This window comes from Cuculus canorus, chromosome 6 (genome assembly GCF_017976375.1).
Source record: "Cuculus canorus isolate bCucCan1 chromosome 6, bCucCan1.pri, whole genome shotgun sequence".
Lineage (NCBI taxonomy): Eukaryota > Metazoa > Chordata > Aves > Cuculiformes > Cuculidae > Cuculus > Cuculus canorus.
The window spans coordinates 27,960,529-27,975,124 of record NC_071406.1 but is presented as its reverse complement, the minus strand read 5'-3'; the positions used below and the strand labels follow the sequence as shown (position 1 = coordinate 27,975,124).

Genomic DNA, 14,596 nt, shown 5'->3' with positions numbered 1-14,596 from the left:
AAAATTTTTCACGCAGCTTAAATTTCAGTTTTTTCTACATCAAGCATAAAAATGAGCACAGACTTCCATCAGAAGTTGTTACACAACCTCATCTAGTGAGCTTTATTAGAAATTTTATTTCAGCTTATTGTTTTTGTTAATCAGCCTTTTCCTTTTAAAATGCAAAATAAATAGACAAGTGAGCATTCAGTTTCTGAAGTCATAATCACACTATACTGTGACAGTAGCACATAAGAGGCAGGTAGTATTTCTACCCTTATCTCACCCGTTTACACTCAGAAATTTCATTGGACATCCTTCAGAGTGCCGGCAGTACTCAAGAATATGGGGCAAACTGGATGATGAGCTCTGGTGGAATGCAGAGAAGCCTCTTCTGAGTATTATTCATTTGCTAAATGCTTTACAGGCAGACAGTAAGAGGATTCACCTTCAATTTGTTTTTGAAAGCTTTTAGAGCTGGTACCTAGGTGACAGTTTAGCCTGCTTTCAATCCAAAAAAGTATTTCAAACTGCTTTGTGTTCAACACACAAGACTTCGGCTCTTTATAATTGGAAACCAGTGTCTGAACCCTGGGCCTTCCAGGCACACTGAGACAACACAGGGGACCAGACTTGCAGCACTTCACGTAGCACCCTCTGATATGAGGGAATTAAGGAGAAGCCTCTACTAATCACAGTCTGCTCTCCTGAAAGTCAGATAGGCAAATAGACTCTGCTGTGCAACTTCTTCAAAGGCAGAGAACTGAATTGTTGGCAGCCAGGATCTTCTCTTTTCTACCTCCCACCCCCAAACCAGGGCACGGAGGCTCAGGAAAACCATACAAGTATTTGCACAGAGCAGTTTTACACTCATTGTGCTCAGATGCCTCAAGAAAAACGCTGGGTTTTTTTTCAATGACTTTGTTATTTGAAAATACTTTGCATTGGTTTCATCTCTTCTGCTTTCAGAAGACTACAATGAAGGACTGTCAGCAACCTACCCAGTCAAAGAAAGGAGAAAAAAAGAGAGCCCAGCTGTATGGATGGGCATAACATACAGCAGGATACAAGGCTCAGGTGCAAATCTGCCACGCTTAGTTGCAGTTTTCAGTATCAATTGTTCCCAAGCCCAACTTAGATCTTTATAATTGTCTTCACTGAATCATTATGCAAACAATGGGGTGCTGAAAAAGTCTTTAAGTTTTTTTTAATCTATAAATATAAATTGAACTACAGACATACTAGAGGAAAAAGAAATAAGAAAGTACTACATATTGATAAAAAACTAAAATAATAACACGCAAGACATACATACCCAGTTTTAGGGCAGAAGGAGTCACTTCAATCTCACCACCGATCGGCTGAAAGGCAGCCAGCTGAGCCGCTACCTCAGTCTCAAATGAGTCTGGGCTATTTCTCTCTGTCAAATTTCCATTGGTGCCATCAGTCTTCTGGTGAGTTTCTTGCTCATCATAAACAGCAATCAGCTATCAAAACAAAAGATAATACAGTCTGTGTATTTAAAGTATTCCCAAACATCACTTTAAAAAACACAAAAACAAACAACAAAACAAATATCCTTCATCAGGACTACAAAACCAATCTTCTTTCAGAACCACTAACAGTAAACACACAGACTCAGGAAAGCACCTACATTTGTATTTAAATACATTGACTTCAGTATGACTTAAGTATATACTGACATGATTTTCCGAGTTAGCATGCTAATGTTAGTGAATATTTTACATTGCTCCAAAACATTTAGGGCTGAACATGGTTAAAAACACAGAACAGCATTTAAGTCTTGGGGGTGGAAGCTGTTATTATTTATAAAATTTTAGTACTACCAACTGACAGACTGCACAGAAGTAACACAATCATGGAAGCTGTGCTGAGTGAGCAGGTAAATGTTTTATTTATAAGTACATAGTAATTACATTCCAAGGACAAGATATATCCGTCGCAGTGACAGAGCACAGAGCTTCACTCATTACCCAACCTACGTCTCTGTAAGGATAGAATAGCCTTGGTCTATCCCAGTACACATGCACACACAGGTCTGTACCCATCCCGTATCTATCACCTCCTCCCACTCTCTCCTGCAGGCTTACACCAGACAATAGGTCTGAGAACTGTCCCTCAAGCACCCACCCTTCCATGACTTCAGGCACAGGAAGGTCAAGACTAAGCAACAACAAACAGCAAAGTCTGCTGGCCAAACTCACATTAACATTGACATGAAAATGATAAAAAAAGACACCAGAAAAATCATTTTTTGCCTCAGCTAACCTGGCCTTCCACAAGGATCTTCCTTCTGGTCCCTACTAATACAAAGGGATCAGACAGTGTGCATGCAGCTTCATCAACAAGTGACTCAGATCCATGTGGCTGGATACAAACTGCGATACAGTTCCAGGAAAACAGTTATCCATGTTATAGTTCTGGGAAAACAAAAAAAATATTAATTCCCAATGAATCTAAACAAATTAGAAGACTTCCTGTTCTCAATCGATGGGACACTTTGAAACCCTTGAGCCCTCTCCAAGAGGAGAGGAGGTAACAGCAGCAGTTCCAGCACTGTTCCAACAGGGCATAGTACTCATGCAATACAGTGACAAGCACTTTGCCCAGCAACCGCAGTACAAGATAGCTTTACCTTAGGGCACTCATTTATTTCATTTTTTTTTCTGATCTCCTGAGGATTATCTTAAAGTTTTTCTTAGCTAATCCTGAAAAGGACTGCTACACACACAACTGGTTAGGCAATGTCAACATATATACAGAGACAAGTTTAAAGTACTGATTTACTACTTCATCTCTCTCTCTCTGTTATTTTTAGGTATGAACAGATAAAAATATTAGTACATCAAATCTCCTCTGACACTTCTAAGACACGTGTCAAAAATTATAACCTATGCTAAATAGTATACAGAAATAAAGAGACAAACATTTTAAGGAACTCATTTGCCTAAGGGAAGAATGTGTGAGAGGGAAAAGAAAACAAAAATGAAAAGAAAAATCCTGAAGTGCTCCTAAAGAAGAACTGACATTTTCAGGTCTTCCATTCATTTATAATTTGGTTGCTAGAAATACGTCAGCTCATATTTACCAATGCATATTTCAGAAACACACAAATCCCCTTAAATAATTAGGTAGAAAACCTGCTCTCCTTTTCTATATGAAGCCCATTTCCTTTCCGTAGCCACAGAAACAGCTCTTATAACATACAATCTGTTTTTTATTTGTACAAAGCACATAGGAAGAATTAATGCCAGTAACAATGACAACTATCTCTGTACCTTATTTCTGCATTGCAGGAAAACCACCCAGGTGTTCATGCTGTATTTATCACCCTGCCATCGCTGTGCCCCACAACTACAGACAGCCCAAAATGCTGCATTAGAGCAGCATCAGGTCATGGCAATTTTCTCCAGTACCAAGAAAATAAACCCTGTAGTGTCTTTTGTTTGTTTCTAAAGTGAATATTCATGTCAGCACTATTATAGAAGTCCATCATGATTCAAGAAGTTCCATGACTGTTATCCACCAAAAGGTTTGCTTTCTCAACCTCACTTTCACTGTGGAAACCTAATTTTTAAGGAGATTGTTAGTAACAAAGAGGAAATTTGAGACCATGTGGGACCATGGCACTGAAACCACTTTAGATAATAGAATCATAGAATGGTTTGAGTTAGAAGGGATCTTAAAGGTCATCTAACGATAGAAGAATTGGAACCCCCCCATGCGATGGGGAGGACACCTCTCACTAGACCAGGCTGCTCAAGGCTCCATCCAGCCTGGCCTTCAACACTTTGAGGGATGGTGCAACAGAACTTCCCTGGGCAACCTGCGCCAGTGCCTCACCACCTTCATCGTGAAGAAATTCCTCCTTATGTCTAGTCTAAACCTTCCCTTCTCCAATTTATAGCCACTCCCCCTAGTCCTATCACTACATGCCTTTGTAATAGTAGGATACGAAGTTCACTTGAGTATTTGCAATATAGGATACAGTAAACGGAGCTTGGCTGTGATTTGTTGGGAATAAACAAGTCTTCAGCTGGACCAAGTTGAGTTTCCCCATAGTTTCACACCCTAACATATTAAATGCTATATTACATTCTAATACTCCAGATTTGCTGCCCTGGGATGTCAAAAGTAGGGATTGGCTCAAAATAATAGACAAAATTATGGAAAAAAAACTAGCAAGAACTGTTAAACGGAAACACACAAGCTGTACCTCAGATTCAAACCCCCCCCCAAAAAAAAACCCACAATGTAGGTAAAAACCAGATGGAAAACAGAACACTGACATTTTAGTTACCCTACTTCTATCTGCTACCTTCAAGCGTTTTCCACTGGTCACTGACAGAGCCCAGAGCAGCAGTCTGGCCCTGCACAGACGCTCCTGCAGGCTCACATACACGATGTTATTGCATACTTAGCTTTCTAAACACTGTAGGTTTCCCGTATTCCCCTGAAGTTGGAATGAAACTTCCGCAGAAATGATAACAGGAAAGGCAAAGTGCGTTATGGCTACACCTCAATGCTACTGGCTGAATGGGACCAGTGCCACCGCTCCTACCCCCAGTGCTCTGTCCTCTGGGGCAAGTGCCCACGGCCCATGGTCAGCGGGTCAGGTACCCAATTCTGCTCTCGAAGGGGTGCTGGGTGCCCAGGCCCATCAGGAAGAACAGGGGCCCCAGGGAGCAGGCAAGCGTTGCCTGTGCAACCACGCGGCACAGACTCAGCAGGAATCCAGCTGGCGCTGCTGCAGTGGGCGGCACGGCCACCCTCCCTGGGAGCCAGGGCTCCCCTCCCATCAGTTGCTTCTGCCGAGGGCCATGGGAGTTCTGTGTGCCCTCAGCTCAACTTATGGCTGATGTGTTCAAATGACCAAATGGACAGAGTCTTGGACATTAGAGAATGACTGACCTGCAGAGGGGTCTAGGTGATAGTTTTGCAAGAGCACCTGATCTGCAGAGGGTCCAGGTTAAAATAAATTTTTGATTGAACAACTTTGACGAGTCATGGCTCCACAGAGGATCCTCAAAGCACCTGCTGTAGTGCTGGGTGACACTTCCCAAGAACTAACAGGTTACAAGTCAAACAACTGCCTTGGTAGCTGGTCAGAAATGAGCTGGTTTCAGGGAAAGCGATATTCAGAAATCACTGTGTCTAAAAGCAGATAACCCCCCCAGGATATCACCTATGTAGTTATATGGAAGGATTGTAAATGGTTTGAAAAGTCTATCAACTCCAGTTGCATTCCCCTATTGAGAAGGTTTGGTAGGCATGAACGCTCACACAGCTCTCACACCAGAGTCAGGAGAAAGGCACCTCCACTACCCGTTTTCCCAGTTCCCACTTTATCCACACCAGCGCTCCATTTCCATTCCCCATGCTGGAGCGGGCAGGGCAGAGGTGGAAGGTGACAGCAGGTGAACTCCTGCAGTACAGCCTGGCAAATGGCTGCAAGACAACTTCTCGGAGCTAAACCAAAAGGCCTCGCGCTCATCTGAAAGTTGGGAAGTTTCTTAGGGCTGTCATTCCTCAAGCGAATTTAATGAAAAGCCTGCAGTTCCTTAGTCTACACCTAGGTACTGTTTTGACAGATTAAAAAAAACAAGGAAAATTTATTTCTTTACAGTATGGAAAATACCATGAGTGACGTAACATAATCCAGATTTAAACTCCCATTTTTTAGAGAGTGTGGAAAGAAGAAACCTCCAGAATTGCCTGAGGAGGTAGCAAAGACCAAGGAAATGAGCAGCCACTTGTCTTCTAAAATATTTTATTCAGGAGAGAACTCCTTGAGACCATAGTTGCAGGAGCACCTTATCGGTAGCAATTCTAACATTATAAATACACTGCTAATCAATGAATGCATTACAAATATCAGCTTCGGCCTTTCAAAGGGAATGAACACAATTAAGGTTATGTAAATTAACTATACAAAAATAATTGTAGCAATTGACTTCTTATTCCAGTATGGAAAATTCTTTAATTGGAATGGACAGCAAATCTCCTCTGATAGAAAAGAACTTCAAGAGACATTATGAAATCACTCACAAACATATCATGAAAACAACAACATTGTTTGCAGCACTAATTTTTTCCTTACCATTTCAATATTTGTAAGCATTGAGGATTCAGTAGGTTGGTTGTTTTTTTTTTGAAAACACACCACAATATTACTGTAGACACTTGTAAACTGTACAAGTTATGCTAGTACTCTGTTGTGGTTTTGTACACTTGCTGTACTTAAGCCTTTTTTCAAGGTTATCTGAAGAACATACATGAACACCTACTGTAACACATATCTATGTATTTCTACATAGGTAAAATTATTCTAACAGAACAGTTGCAATCTCTATTAACAACTTACGAGTTACTGAGACAGTCAAGAAATTACCAAAACTCAGCACTTATCTGTCATTTTTGATTATTAAACTCCTCCCTACTTACACTGATGCAGTCACAACTTAAGGTGGAAAATCAGGAACAGTACTATTTTACTAGCATTTTTGTTGTTCATAAATGGAAAATTCATTAAAAGGCAAATGAGAAAATTTTAACTTTGTATGGTGTCCTATGGTGCAGCTCTTTCAAGATTTTTCTGCTAATTCATTTGCAAAGCTTGTAGAAAATTAAAACAACATTATGTAAAAATTAAGTAACCACATTTCCAAGCAGACAGGGCAACACACACCCATTGGACTAAGATCAACCCTCATATACAGAAAGGTGGGTAAACACCAACAGTGGGCAATGATGTTACAGAGTGAAAAGGGAACCACTGGCCACCAAGATACAAAAAAAGTAATCATAGAATCACTAGGTTGGAAAGGACCCACTGGGTCATCCAGTCCAACCATTTCTAACACTCCCGAAATCGTGCCACTCAGCACCTCATCCACCCGTCCCTTAAATACCCCCAGGGAAGGTGACTCCACCCCCTCCCTGGGCAGCCTCTGCCAGTGTCCAATGACCCTTTCTGTGAAAATTTTTTTCCTGATGTCCAGCCTGAACCTCCCCTGGCAGAGCTTGAGGCCATTCCCCCTTGTCCTGTCCCCTATCACTAGGGAGAAAAGGCCAGCATCCTCCTCTCCACAACCTCCTTTCAGGTAGTTGTAGGGAGCAATAAGGTCTCCCCTCAGCCTCCTCTTCTCCAGGCTAAACAACCCCAGCTCTCTCAGCCGCTCCTCATAAGACTTGTTCTCCAGCCCCCTCAACAGCTTTGTTCCTCTTCCCTGGACACGCTCCAGAGCCTCAACATCCTTCTTGTGGTGAGGGGGTCCAGAACTGAACACAGTGCTCAAGGTGCGGTCTCACCAGTGCCAAGTACAGAGGGAGAATAACCTCCCTGGACCTGCTGGTCACGCCGTTTCTGATACAAGCCAAGATGCCGTTGGCCATCTTGGCCCCCTGGGCATACTGCTGGCTCATGTTCAGTCACTGTCAACCAACACCCCCAGGACTTCTCCTCTGTACAGCTCTCCAGCCACTCTTCCCCCAGTTTGTAGCACTGCGTAGGGTTGTTGTGCCCCAAGTGCAGGACCCGGCATTTGGCCTTGTTAAACCTCATGCCATTGGTCTCGGCCCAGCAGTCCAGCCTGTTCAGATCCCTTTGCAGAGCCTCCCTACCCTCCAGCAGATCCACACTTCCTCCCAGCTTAGTGTCATCTGCAAACTTGCTGAGGGTGCACTCGATGCCTTCATCCAGGTCATTGATAAAGACATTGAACAGGGCTGGACCCAGTACTGAGCCCTGAGGAACTCCACTTGTGACTGGCCTCCAGCTGGAGTTAACTCCATTGACCACCACTCTCTGGGCCCGGCCATCCAACCAGTTTTCAACCCAGGAGAGCGTGCGCCTGTCCAGGCCAGAGGCTGACAGTTTCTGAAGCAAAAAAGTAATGTAATGTTGTATTTAAAAATCCCCACTAGACGAGTTGCTCCCATGTCCCTGTTCCCATGTGAAACGCTACATTTTCGAGGGGCCGTCACTGGCTGCAGCCTCAGCTGCAGAATCCTGTTCAAGCACACGGCTCATACGCGTACCCCGCAGCCACGTCTCACTGTGCACTGGGATATACAACATGCACACAAGAAACAGTAGAAAGAAATCCTTCCGAATTAAAATCGCAACAGTTCTGTTTTACTGCTTGCTAATTAAGCTTAATTAAATATAAACAATTTTGTGGAGTTTCAGAATTACAAAGGAAAACATCCCCACCTTTGAACAAACAGCAGAACTTGACAGATCTTGCTTTAAGCTGCTTGTCTGTTAAACCAGAAACAGCTGACTTTCCATTGCCCTCTACACCATTTTAAATAAAAGGTTTCATAATTATTTCTCTTCAAACTATGCTTTTGACAACTAGATTACTGTTAATAAGGTTAAACCCTGTATATTTCACTAGCTTTTCTGTACTGAATTAGAAAACAGACACCACTATTTCCTTTCTGACCCCAAACACCAGGCATGTACACAAGGTATTAAGGAAAAAATAGCAAAATAAAAGCTTGCTTGCAATTAAATTAATCAGCTTTCAATTACTGTCAGGATAAAACCACTAAGAGAAGTTCTCAGTCACAGGCTAGCATCAGCAAGAGATTGAAAAGATGCAATTTTCAACAGCTGGAATGATATATTCAAAACCACAAAAAGGAATTAGATGCTCAACTTGTATTAAATTTGTTATTCAAGTTGGATGGAAATTTTTCCTCTTAATTTCTTCACATTCAAAACTTTATTTACATTCTCCTCTCACGACAGACAACAAAAGGTAGTAAAACTGTCATTTTTTAAGACATGTTTATTCCCTGTCCGTGACTTCAGCTGCTCATTTAAGAGAAAAGTCTGTGGGTTTTTTTAGCCTTTATCTATACTTCTGAGAGCCAGTGCTCCTCTGGGAGTGATTATCAGTTACTTATACAGTGACAAGGCAAAAACATTCCCCATTTTTGGGGTCAGTTGCTAAAGACTTTCCATACAAAGCACTCGCATTTCAATGAAGAGCTTGGTGACTATCTCATCCAAATTTGTGAAGTAAGGAGAACTTCATGAAGTAAGGAGAAGCAATAGCTCAAGCTACAGCAGAAAATGGAGTTCACCACAGTACCCCATTACTTTTCTCCCCGATCTCACACTTTAGGATCTGTAGGATTTAATATCGTATTTATCCACGTACATACATTACAAAGAGGCAGAAAACATCCTGTGTTTCTCTGTGTAACACACTAATACCAAAATACAGCAAAGTTCAAAATAAAACTTTAAAAAAAATTAAATGGATCTAAACAACCTCAATTCTTCCCAGGTCCTTACACCTCCAAACAACCAAAGACAGATGGAGAAAGGTGACAGCTAACAGCAGCCTTCATAGCACCAGTGTATAAAGGGGAAAAGGATCCTTCCATCTTTTATATTTTTTCTCCTTCCTTTCAGCAAGGTTATGTGTTTGACCAGGTCAGTTCTTTACCCCAGCCACCTAAGACACTCAAGCACCAGCGCCAACACAAGATAAAGGCAAAGTTACCTCTTTAGCCAGCAGTTTGCAGTAGGCCACCTTCAGTTCAAAATCTGCCACCTGTTTTGAGGCTGCTGGGGCCTGACTGCCCTTTCCCCAGCCCCTGCTTTCTACTGCTCCTTCACACAAGTCCTACAACTTGCTAGATCCACGGTGAATCAGTTCAGGGAAAAGCAATGTTCCATCCTCCAGCTGTTTCAGCTCCATGAACCACGTAACCCAAATTTCTGTCAACCCATCAGTGAGCTAACATCTCATTAGACAACCATTGCCTGTAACCTTGCAGTAGTGACATATCTCTCCCTTCTTGAACGAAGGCAGGCATTTGGGCTCCCACTTCCATGATGTCCTGTGCACATGTGTCATGAAGCCTGAACGCAACAGCACGAACGACATTTCTGCAGTTCCCTCAAGGAATTCATCTTCCTAAGAGAAACTCTTCTATGGGTACAGGTTATACTTTTAACTTATGCCCACAAGGGGACAAGAACATATTAGATCCACAGCAAGAAAATCAAGAATTAAGTACACCGTATATTTAAAAAGCTTCATAAAGCCAATGTGGAAGTTCTCAGAACTCCACAAACTCATTAATGAAAAATCAGATTTTATATATTACTTACGAAAGACTCCTGTTCAAATGGTTAAAAGATGAAAGACTGGTAACAGTGTGACATAAACAGAACTAAGGTAATTAGGGTACCTCAAAAATGGATGAAAGTGTTATTTAATTTTTCAATTTAAAACTTTCCCGGAGCTCTACAGCCTTTCTTCAACGTTCTTTCAAGGTATTCTTCTGGCATATACTGATAAGTGTTTGAAATGGTATTCTTGCATAATAGTTTGCCTTGGAATTCCTTTAACTTAAAATAAAGGCTGTCAAGGAAAAATACCAATATACACACCATATGGCAGCCTTCCTTTACACCTACATACAAAAACAAATTACAGCTACATTACATGAAAGCTACGATGATTAGCTTGTCTTGTTTACCTACATGCCAAAACTACACACACCAAAGTATCTTCCCAGAGACCACCTGACACTTTTGCTACCTTCATTATTCAGATTTCTTTTGGTATTGCCTAACAGTAGCCAAGAACAGAACCCTACTGCAAAAAGTACAAACACTGGTAGCCTCTGCTCTCAAAATCTTTCAAGGATACAAGGAAAACAGGAAAAGGAAGAGAAGCAGCAAGCCTGGAGAGACCAGACCCAGTCCAAGTCCAGCTCTTTCTGATGGAAGGGAAAGGAGTGTGCTGGTGGCAGGGACGGATCCTTACCCAAGAGAAACTGCAGTTGTTTTGGCACGACCCAAGGGACAGAGGAGGGGACAAAACAGAGAACCAAGGGTGAAATGAGGCTAGGACTGGCAGAGCCCTGCAGGGTTTATTTCACTTTAAAAGCACAGGTTGACTACAGGTCCTCAATACTGCCAAATACTTCATCTGCTTGTATTTTACCATAAAAGAGCACCATGGCAAGAGCTGATACTTTAAATAATCATTTTCTTCATAAATTAAGCTGGTATTTTCAAATTATCACTAAGCTGTAAAAGTTTGTCCAAGCAGTGAGATACCAATTGTTTCCACTGTGATCAACAGGCCTAAAAAAACCCAGATGACCCATGGATGATTCATGTTGCATTGCTATGGGTACTTTTAATTTGTAACTTCTCACATTGCTATTATCAGTAGAATTATGCTGTGCTATTTTAGTAATGCACAGAGTATGAGAAAATGCATCATAGTCGCATTATCAGTAGAACTGGGCTGTGACACCGTAGTTGTGGCTTCTTCAGTGTGCGCAGGATGTAAGGGGAGAGGGACATCGTGGAGCTGGGCAGCAGTCCCTGCCCTCATGGACAGTGCATGATCACCACTGTGACCGGCCATCAACACTCCGGCTGACCAATCCACAGGAACATAAACACTGTGTGAAAAGACAGGAACAATACAGGAACGCTGCATCTCAACAGCCCCTCAGTTCAAAGGTAAAAGATACCAACCACTTTCCCTTATCTCCTTTCCTGGGCTCTGGCCAGGCTCCAGAGGGGTGGGGAGGGCAATGGGGCAGCTGAGACCAGAGATTCCTCGGGGTTTTTTTTAGAATTATGTAAATCGTTTATTTAACAATATAAAAGCCAGACCCTCTTGCAGTCACTTTGGAGTCCTCACCTGTGAATGGATGCACTGTGTAGGATCTCCTAATTGTCCAGGGCAGGTTTTCAGAATTCCTGGCTGCAACTAGGGGCTCCCCACCCACTGCAGATCTGGATGATTGTCATAGGGCAATTAGTGATGTATCTTTCTTGATTACTATGCTTATTCTCTCATAGTAATGATTAGATGCATTATACTTGTTGTTAATAACCAATAATCATTTGTTACCTTTTCTTATTTTAATAATTTAAGTAAAATTTGTTTTTACATAGTATTGAAGAGTTTGGGCCTTTGCTGCCGATTGCACTCCGTGGTAAAACAACATTTCAACCAGAATATCTACTTCCCAAGAAATCTGGAGCTTCTCTTCTTGCCCATCACTTACTATATCTAAAAGAGAATGAGTTGGAAGCTGCGCCTGTGCTGTGGCACTACTGGTGACCCAGTGGCAGTTGTTTGCTGAAGAGCTGCACTGACTGAGCCTCCTTGAATTCACCAGATTCGTGGTTACTGACATCACAGCCATGAAAAGGGGTTCAAACTTACTTCTGGGAGATCAAAACTTCTGGTCTGCTTTATTACTACAAGTCTTGCATTTAGCCGTTTGGGTACCTAACTAAATTTATGAACTCGAGTTTGCAGATCTCTAAGAGTTTCTTAACAGCTTGTTGTAATTTCTCTTGTGCCTTTTGTTGGGATTTTTTGGGGTGTGTGGGTTTGGTTTTTTTTTTTTAATTGCTATGGGAGATCCTCAACTGTTCTACAAAGGTAAAAAAACTGTACTAAGCAATTATGTCCAAGAAAACCTTTTATGCATGCTTTTCAGAGTCTAGCTATTGTTTTTGCATCTGTGATCAAACAAAAAGATATCGTTATCTTCCTGCTATTTCCCTGTAGCTGAAACGGCAAGTTTCACGGTTGTTTTTTTTTCTTTTTTTGAAAGGTCATGGCTGAAAAAAAAAAAAAATCTACCTGATTGATGAGACCTTGCATGGCTTCCTCCTGTCCAACCTCTCCCTCTGTGGGCACACGTGACTGTACTTCAAACAATGCAGCTGATTGGGTACTTAACAGTGATATTTGTGGCAAAGTTTGATGAGCCCTTCAAGCATGACTGAGATGTAATTTTTTAAGCCACTTAGTAACTACTTGAGAGCTGTTATGGAGATCCATAGTAACAATACAGACATTCCTTGAGGGTTGGCTCTGGGTAGCTTCCCCGGCTGATATAAACGCTGGTGCTGAAATGTCAAGGATTTACAATTATGACGGTGGCTGCATGAAACACATAAAACAAGCCTTATTAGGGTTGATTGAAGTAAATATACCAAAGGACATTCCTCCTTTCTTCTGTAAAAGATTCATGTTCAATGCTATTTGTAGCCTGTCACCCTCATTATGTTTTCATGTGAAATAGCTTCCGAGTTGTGCAAGATAACAAATGCCCTTTGTTTTTATTCTTCCTCTATCCAAATGAAGAAACAAATGGAAGGTGGACTGTAAAATGCAAGACTGATTATTTCCTTTCTGTTTACCTCGAAACTGAGTACTTTCACCAAGATGGACTTTACAGAACATGAGCTTATTGCAGAGTCTATTTAAAATGGCACTATAAAAATGTAGATACTAATATCAAAGACTGTGTTGCTTACTAGAACCGTGCTTGTCAAATGCACTTATTGTAATCAGTCACTGAAAAGGAAAAAATTACTGTGCCCTGGTATCTGAAATACGACAGTTTATCCTTAGAAAAGAAAGTAACATCTTAGTTATTATACTGTGAGTACGCATCAATAAATGTTCACTTTCATAATATGAACTACAGTAACTCCACATTATGAATTATCTTATATTATAATAGTACTTTAAAGCTAAATTAACAGCTTAGTCCAATTCCATTGACAAGCTTCCTATGGAACACACCATAAAACAAGCCAGTAAAAACACAAAACCCACTTCTTGAAAGAACAAGTATCTCTGTTGAATAGAGAACCCACATTAACACTGGATATTCCAAGCCACGCATGGCGAAGTGAGACAACAAAAGGGGAGCTCAACCTGCTCCCAATTCTTACCGCTGCACAAAGCGCTCCCGCAGCCCCCTCCTACTTGAGCATCTTTCCTGTCAGAAGTATTCAGCAGACCCTTCCAACAAACTGCATTGACATCTTCTCCCCACCTTCTCACCCGTTTCTGAATGCTTTCAAAGTCCTGGAAAAGCTGATGGGTTGTAAAAATCCTGCCTGTTGGGCAGTCCTGATTTAAGGTACAAAGAAATGTTTAAGTGGGCTGCTGGTGAGCATTCTGTGACAGACAAAACTGCAAGAAGAAACTGAGCAGCTCTTGGACTCGAAAGCTTCTTCACTGCTGGGGCTTTTTAACAAGGTTTCTAAGGAACCCAAAGTGGGAACAAACAAGCATCGATCCAGCCAGGACCGACTCATGTGTTAGGTGGTACTAGGCACGTGGATTCACACTTGGTAGCACCCATAAAACCCTCAGTTCTCCTTTCCAGTAGTTCTCTTCCCACTCCACTCACACCCTGTATGTATCTTTCAGCCCATCCACACGTGTGTTTTCAGCCCCTCCAGACACGTTTTTGGACTCTCCTAAATCGTCATTAACTGTTTTTGATCACTATGATGCCATTCAGGGTGGGTGAAACATTGCACAGCTTTGTATAAAGGTGGCAGAAGATGGGGAAGCAAGAGAGAGGCCGCACCCTGCTAGCTTTCCCATTCCGGTCACATCTGATCTGAATGTAGGAGCTCATAAGGCTGAAAAAGAGCTGGGGAAAGCAAATTTAGGAGCCAACCAAAACCTCCCCTGCCTGCTCTGCTTGCAGCCCTTCTTAACTACAAATGCTTGTAGAAAACATTGGCCTTAAGTACACCGCCAGATGTACTTCCAGTACTGACAAT

The 14,596-nt window shown here is 41.8% G+C and overlaps 1 protein-coding gene across 3 annotated transcripts in view; it reads right to left on the bottom strand.

The window, feature by feature from the left end:
• The window catches only part of PARD3B (par-3 family cell polarity regulator beta), a 421,427-nt gene that overhangs the window by 287,917 nt on the left and 118,914 nt on the right, over nt 1-14,596 (bottom strand). For 2 of the 3 annotated variants that reach the window (XM_054069863.1, XM_054069864.1), the window contains exon 3: nt 1,295-1,466. In XM_054069863.1, coding sequence (XP_053925838.1) covers nt 1,295-1,466 — 172 coding nt within the window. Of the gene's footprint in view, nt 1-1,294; nt 1,467-14,596 lie in introns of those variants that run through there. The other variant, XM_054069865.1, reaches the window with a different exon arrangement.